Genomic DNA, 7,416 nt, shown 5'->3' with positions numbered 1-7,416 from the left:
ACCCAGGCTGGAGTGCAATGGCGCGATCTCGGCTCACCGCAACCTCCGCCTCCCGGGTTCAGGCAATTCTCCTCCCCCAGCCTCCTGAGTCGCTGGGATTATAGGCACGCGCCACCATGCCCAGCTAATTTTTTGTATTTTTAGTAGAGACGGGGTTTCACCATGTTGACCAGCATGGTCTCGATCTCTTGACCTCGTGATCCACCCGCCTCGGCCTCCCACAGTGCTGGGATTACAGGCTTGAGCCACCGCGCCTGGCCCCTATTTTACTTTTGAAATAATTTTCAAATTATTTGCATCTGAATTAATGGCTGAAGCATTAATGATTGCTGAAGAGAACCCTGAAACTTAATACTTAGCACATGTAACAAAAAGTTGATTTATCCATTGCTTACTGAGGTATCCTTGAGAAATGATCTTAAGAAGCAGGAGCAGTGACAATGACAGAATTAAATAATGGTCATGAATTACATATTGGGAAACAAAGTGGCATTGAGCAGAAAAGAAAGAAGCTGTTGCCATAAATTTGGGATACATAAAAATGGATTATATCTTCTATATTGTGGGATAAAAGAGAGGTGTAAGAAAACTTTGTAGGAGGTCTCTCCCAGTGGCATTTATGTAGGGCTGTGTTTAAGGATCAACCAAAAGTAGTGAGTTATTTTTATCCTGTTTCCCCATTTAAGAGTTCTTGCAATTACTGGAACATCATCTTTTCAATTTTTTTTTTTTTTTTTTAACTTTTTCAATTATTTAAATAGAGACGGGGCTTCACCATGTTGCCCAGGCTGGTCTTGAACTCCTGGGCTCAAGCAGTCTGCCCACCTTGGCCTCCCAAAATGCTGGGATTATAGGCATGAGTCACTGTGCTTGGCCAGAACATTTTCTTTGCATACACTGACTTTTCTCCCCTTCGAGTCATCAGAAAAGGGGATAATTTTTAGAAATCAGGTTTAAGCACTCATTTCAGATAAGGATTTCATGGTTACAACAGTTATCTCAAAAATAGAAGTATGAAGAGTAAGTGAAAAATCTGGTTTCAGATTACATTAGGCAGCTCCCTATAGAAACTTTGCAGGGGCTAATAGTCCTGAGGAAGATTTTAGTTAGTATTCCAGTCCCATAGATCTGATCTGAGCAAAGCTGAAAAATAAATCTGGTCAAAAATAAAGGGAGATTACTCAGGATGGACTGAGTCTTAAACTTGTTTCTAACGGCCCATGGTAGGCATGACAACAGCAGGTGAGGAAAGTGTAGCATCTTCTTCTTTCCATTGAGAAGTAATGGTCTTTAACTGAGTGTAGAATTGGATGCCCTAAGAAAAACAGAAAAAAGGTTAGCATATATTTCTGGGGTTTCATGATTCTTCTTTTAATTAGCTTTTGAAGGAGGTATTATAAAGCGCTACGTTCCTAATTGAGTAATGCAACCCAAATCCAATATATTGTTCATAAGGTAATTGATCTAAAACATTTAACATAATATCTGGCAGATAGTAAACAAACCTTAGCCATCATTATTATGCTGAAACTAGTATTTCTTTCTTTCTTTTTTTTTTTTTTTTGAGACGGAGTCTTGCTTTGTCACCTAGGCTGGAGTTCAGTGGCATGATCTCAGCTCACTGCAACCTCTGCCTCCTGGATCCAAACGAGTCTCCTGCCTCAGCCTCCCAAGTAACTGGGATTACAGGTGCATGCTACTGTGCCTGGCTAATTTTTTGTATGTATTTTTAGTGGGGATGGGGTTTCACCATGTTGGCCAGGCTGGTCTCGAACTCTTGGCCTCAAGTGATCCGCCCTCTTCAGCCTCCCAAAGTGCTGGGATTACAAGTGTGAGCCATGGTGCCCCCGGCTGTAATATAGTAGGCCATTTCTTTCTTTATTTTTTTGAGATGGAGTCTCACTCTGTTGCGCAGGCTGGAGTGCAATGGCGTGATCTCGGCTCACTGCAACCTCCACCTCCCAGGTTCATGCAGTTCTCCTGCCTCAGCCTTCTGAATAGCTGGGATTACAGATGTGTGCCACCACACCCAGCTATTTTTGTATTTTTAGTAGAGATGGGGTTGGCCAGTCTGGTCTTGAACTCTTGACCTCTGTTAATCTGTCTGCCTCAGCCTCCCAAAGTGCTGGGATTACAGGCAGAAGCCACTGCTCCCATTTCTGACAATTATCAGAGATCATGAGCTCTATATTGAAGTGGCAAACCCAAAGTATCTTACAAATCTAAGTAAAATGTCTGATATTATACAAATTCACTTCTAAATTACCTATATGAGCCCCAAAACTCAGCTCTCTCTGTATATAGATATAGTTTATTTATAAGAGTAGGCTTGAGCAAAAGAGAACACTTTGTACAGATTTAACAATTATACAGTTACTAGCAAGCTAGAATGATGTTTTACCAGATTACCAGAGTAATTTATAATAATTAAACTGGGGGGTGCAGTCAGGAGCTGTGACCTATGCCTGTAATCCTGGCACTTTGGGAGGCTGAGGTGGGCAGATCCCTTGAGGCCATGAGTTTGAGACTAGCCTGGCCATCATGGTGAAACCCCACCTGTACTAAAAATACGAAAACAATTAGTGGGCATGGTGGCTGATGCCTGTAATCCCAGCTACTTAGGAGCCTGAGGCAGAATTGCTTGAACCTGGGAGGGGGAGGTTGCAAGTGAGCCAAGATTGCTCCGCTGCACTCCAGCCTGGGCGACAGAGCAAGACTGTCTCAAAAAATAACTAACTAACTAAATAAATAAATGGGAGGATGGGCAGGGAACAATTTTAAACAATAGTTGTACTCTGTTTTGCTTAAAAGAAATGTTTGTTACTAGTATCAAATTGGTCATTTTTACAAAAGCTGTGACTAGGCCAGGTGTGGTGGCTCACACCTGTAATCCCAACACTTTGGGAGGCCGAGGTGGGCAGATCACCTATGGTCAGGAGTTTGAGACCAGCCTGGCCAACATGGCAAAAACTTGTCTCTACTAAAAATACAAAAATTAGCCAGGTGTGGTGGTGCGTGCCTGTAATCCCAGCTACTCAGGAGGCATCGACAAGAGAATTGCTTGAACCCAGGAGGTGGAGGTTGCAGTGAGCTGAGATCACACCACTGCACTCCAGCCTAGGTGACAGCAAGACTCCATCTGAAAAAGAAAGAAAAACAAACAAACATAAAAGCTCAAAATAAACAAAAAACCAAAAGCTGTGACTAACATACTAACTGGATAATTAGCCTCTAAATACTGAGGTGTTGACTTCTTAACTATTTGGCCACACTGTCATAATATGATGCAATGCCATTGTTAATTTTTTAATAACCCAAACATAAATAAAATTAAAAAGTCCCACATCCCCTGCCCTCTGGCAGGATGCAGCTGGCACAGAAAAAAAGAAATTATTAACCTATAAAAGGGGAGACTTGTATAGAAAAAGATGCAATTTATTAATGAAGGTTAAAATGGCTGTATTCCTATGGGACTACAAAGAACTTCCCCTAGACTATTTGTTCAACAAATGTTTGGGCAGCCTGCTCTGTGCCAGGTACTGCAGATATGTAAATAACAACTACAGTGTGATGAGTGCTTCTTTACATGGCTTAAAGAGCTGTAGATGAGTCAACCCCTGCCTGCCTCTTTAACCTCATTTCTTCCCTTTCTTCTCATTTGCTCACTGTACTCCAGGCCATTTCCACTGTTGGAATGTGCCATGTTTCTTCCTGCCTTAGGACATATGCACCTGCTGGCAGATGTAGCAATAATAATAATAATTTTTTTTTTTTGAGACAGAGCCTTTTGTTGTCCAGGTTGGAGTGCAGTGGTACAATCTCAGCTCACTGCAACCTCTGTCTGCTGGGTCCAAAGGATCCTTCTGCCTCAGTCTCCCAAGTAGCTGGGATTACAGGCTCCTGCCACCACACCTGGCTAATTGTTGTATTTTTAGTAGAGAGGAGGTTTTGCCATGTTGGTCAGGCTGGTCTCAAACTCCTGACCTCAGGTGAACTGCCCGCCTCAGCCTCCCAAAGTGCTGGGATTATAGGCGGGAGCCACTGTGCCTGACCCACAGCAGTCCTTACATTATGAAATATATAGGTACTACTGTTATTATTTTTATACGTGAATAAATTTAAGGGATAAAGAAGGTATCCCGGCCAGGTGCAGTGGCTCATGCCTGTAATCCCAACACTTTGGGAGGCCGAAGCAGGTGGATCATCTGAGGGCAGGAGTTCAAGACCAGCCTGGTCAACATGGTGAAACCCTGTCACCACTAAAAATACAAAAATTAGCCAGGTGTGGTAGTGGGCCCCTGTAATCTCAGCTACTCCGGAGGCTGAGGCAGGAGAATTGCTTGAACTCAGGAGGCGGAGGTTGCAGTAAGCTAAGATCACACCACTGCACCCTAGCCCAGGCAACAGAGCGAGACTCTGTCTCAAAAAGAAAAATAAATAAATAAAATAAATAAAAGAAGGTATCCTCCAAAGTCACACAGCTGATAACTGGCTGAGCTGGGATTTGAACGCAGGCAATTTGGTTCCAGATCTGCTTAATTTTCCTCTTCAGTGCTATATTCATAGTGCCTAAAATAATGTCTGCTACAAAGAAGGTGTTCAATAAAATTTTTTGTAAGTGAATGACTATTACAGAAAAAATATGTACAATGGGAACACACTGGGGCACACTACCCAGCACTGAAGAAGGGGTGGTGGTGGTTGGAGGAAGTTTTCTGGAGGGGCCCATTTTTTAAAGTGAGACATGACAGATGATTAGGAGTTAGATGAAAGGGGAGAGATGGAGAAGAGGGTCACAAGCTGAGGAAATGGCATATACGAAGGCACTTCCCCATGCTCTTTCCTCAAAACTTTGTTACTTTGAGTTATTCAGGAAGAAGCAGCTTTGGCAAAATTTTGTTAACTTTTAAATCTTTTTTAGGTAACCTTCTGAGAAGCACTGATTATGACCCCACAGATGCTGCTGGCAGGCCCTTCCTTGCAGAATCCTTGCTCTTGAATATCTTTAAGAAAATTTCTTAAAGGAAAAGACAAGAATTTTAACTCAAAAGTTACCTGTTTGCCATAGAAATTGGTGTCTCCTCTGAAGGATGATCGAGAGCCGGTGAATGAGAACATTGGCAAAGGCACTGGAATGGGAACATTCACTCCCACCTAAAAGAGAACAAATCTATGTATCCTAAGGGCAAAGGAACTCTCATTTAGAAGCACCAGTTTCCAATACCCACCTTCTTCCCCATCCTCTACCTCATGAACTTTCATTCCTGAGGAAGGAAACAGGGCACTGTGGGAGGTCATGGAGGCAATCTTAAACCAATGACTCACCATTATTTACAGTTTCCTCTTAGGAAATAGAAAATGGATATAAGAATCTCTAAAAAATTCTGTTGACAAACCTGTCCAACATCCACCAGGTGGGCATATTTCCGAGCAGTGGCTCCATTGGTGGTGAAAATGGCAGTTCCATTTCCATATGGGTTGTTATTTACAATCTGGATGGCTTCATCCAATGTTTCTGTCTCCAGAACCACAAGAACTGGACCAAAAATCTCCTCTTTGTAACAGGTCATATTTGGCTGCCAGGAAGGATGCATCGAGAAAAGAAGTCAGCTTTTTGGATTCTGAGTATTTTATGTTTATTTGGTACTTTGACTTACTACACATCATTTACATGGACAACTTTCATATTATTAATCTCTTTTCATTTCAAATCACCTACTTTTTTAAAAAAAAGTCCTCTCTTAACTGTGTTCCATCTTCCAAGCTACCAATCATATAAACAACTTGGAATTCCTATCAATAATAACCACACTTCCTTTAAGGTACTGTATTTTTAGTTCATGACCCATCATTAGCTTCCTTTTTAATACCTGAACAACTTGTTTCATCCAATTGTTATCAAAAAGTTACATGGAAATTTATTTTTTATAAAACCAATATATATTATACCAGAAGAATTTTTCTTTTTATAGAAACCCAAGCTGTTTTCTGTAACATAAATAATCCATTCTTATTCACTCCTTCCTCTGCCTCCCAAATAAGTCTGTATGTTTATATTTTGATATCAGGTCAACCTGAACACTCAAAACATCACTGTAGCTAATGTTTGTTGCTGATAAACGGATTTTTCTGTATAGTTCTGTGGCAAGAGATTTCATAATTTCTGCTACACTTAAATTCAACAGTTGGTGCTTCACTATTATATATGAATTTCAAAAAAAACTTCATAACCTCAATTTTTAAGTCGTATTAGCTGAGAGACTTTCAAAGTTTTGATAAATAAAAATTAACAAGTCAATTATTTTCTCATTTTCAATAAATATTGGGTGGTTTGATATAGTGGTTGAGATACTGCAGTAGTCATAAGCTAGGCAGCAAGAGGGAGAGGGAAGAGAAAACTAACAAACCAGTATAAGATAAGATAGCATTTGGTAAACTATAGCCTGTGGGCCTAAATGTGGCTTGCTGCCTGTTTTTATACAGCCCCCAAGTTAAAAATGGTTTCTGCATTTTTAAATGGTTGAAAAAATATTTAATCATATGTAAAATGACATGAAATTCAAACTTCAGTGTCTATAAAGTTTTATTGGAACACAGCCACACAATGTTTATTGCTGATCTCACACTACAATGTCAGATTTTAGTTGCAACAGACACTATATCCCTGCAAAGCTGAAAATATCTATCCGTTTATGGAAAGTTTGCAGACTTCTGGTATAGTGGAAAGAGTTTGGTTGGGAGTTAGAAGGGGAGACTCATTCAGATTCCATATAAAATAACTGATCAATCCTGGCAAGAGATGAGGTCTTAGTCATTAAGCATTTTCATTAATAAATTAGAGGGATGAGATTGTATAGCCTTTAAGGTGCCTTCAGCTCTCATATTTGTGGAACCAAACTTGCTCACCTTGACATTCGAGATGATGGTTGGTCCAACGAAGTTGCCATTTTCATAGCCTTTCACTTTAATTTTTCGTCCATCAAGAAGGATGGAAGCTCCCTCCTTTGTTCCACTATCAATCAGATTACAGACTCTCTCTTTGGCCTGGGGAGTGATCAGAGGGCCAAGATCAGCTCCAGGCTGATCTCCTGTAAAACAACACAGAAGTATTTAAGGTCCTCATTAACATAAATTGTCACTGCTGCCAGGGCTCATGCCTGTAATCCCAAAGCTTTAGGAGGCCAAGGGAGGAGGACTGCCTGAGCCCAGCAGTTCAGACCAGCCTGGGCAACAAAGTGAGACTTCATCTATACAAAAATAAAAAAATTAGCCAGGTGGTGGTGCACACCTGTGGTCCAAGCTGCTCAGGAGGCTGAGGCAGGAGGATCACTTGAGCCCAGGAGCTTGAGGCTGCCATGAGCTAGGATGGCACCATTGCACTCCAGCTTGGGTGACAGAGTGCCTCTGCCTTTAAAA

The 7,416-nt window shown here is 41.2% G+C and overlaps 2 protein-coding genes across 6 annotated transcripts in view; one reads left to right on the top strand and one right to left on the bottom strand.

Moving 5' to 3' along the window:
• The window catches only part of BBOF1 (basal body orientation factor 1), a 48,946-nt gene extending 42,648 nt beyond the window's left edge, over positions 1-6,298 (top strand). For all 5 annotated transcript variants that reach the window (XM_037738552.1, XM_037738550.1, XM_037738554.1 and 2 more), the window contains one exon: positions 4,922-6,298. In XM_037738552.1, the coding sequence (XP_037594480.1) occupies positions 4,922-4,933 (12 nt within the window). In that variant the 3' untranslated portion in view covers positions 4,934-6,298. The remainder of the gene's footprint in view (positions 1-4,921) is intronic.
• On the bottom strand, positions 547-5,621 carry LOC119471258 (methylmalonate-semialdehyde dehydrogenase [acylating], mitochondrial-like). Its single transcript, XM_037738557.1, has 3 exons — positions 5,397-5,621; positions 5,056-5,154; positions 547-1,315 (listed from the first exon to the last, which is right to left on the bottom strand). The coding sequence occupies exons 1-3, from the start codon at positions 5,592-5,594 to the stop codon at positions 1,211-1,213; spliced, it is 402 nt and encodes a 133-aa protein (XP_037594485.1). The 5' UTR covers positions 5,595-5,621; the 3' UTR covers positions 547-1,210.
• Positions 6,299-7,416: the final 1,118 nt, after the last annotated feature.

This window comes from Cebus imitator, unplaced genomic scaffold (genome assembly GCF_001604975.1).
Source record: "Cebus imitator isolate Cc_AM_T3 unplaced genomic scaffold, Cebus_imitator-1.0 Scaffold54, whole genome shotgun sequence".
NCBI lineage: Eukaryota > Metazoa > Chordata > Mammalia > Primates > Cebidae > Cebus > Cebus imitator.
This window is presented reverse-complemented; position numbering and strand designations above follow the sequence as displayed.

Bases quoted from the DNA above. Each gene is read 5' to 3' on its own strand.
- LOC119471258 (XM_037738557.1), bottom strand. From the start codon at position 5,594: ATGCATCCTTCCTGGCAGCCAAATATGACCTGTTACAAAGAGGAGATT. The intron at 5,155-5,396 runs GTTTGTCAACAG...GTTCTCTTTTAG, and splicing joins ACCTGGTGGATGTTGGACAG to GTGGGAGTGAATGTTCCCAT. The intron at 1,316-5,055 runs GTAACTTTTGAG...TGTTTTTCTTAG, and splicing joins CCAATTTCTATGGCAAACAG to GGCATCCAATTCTACACTCA.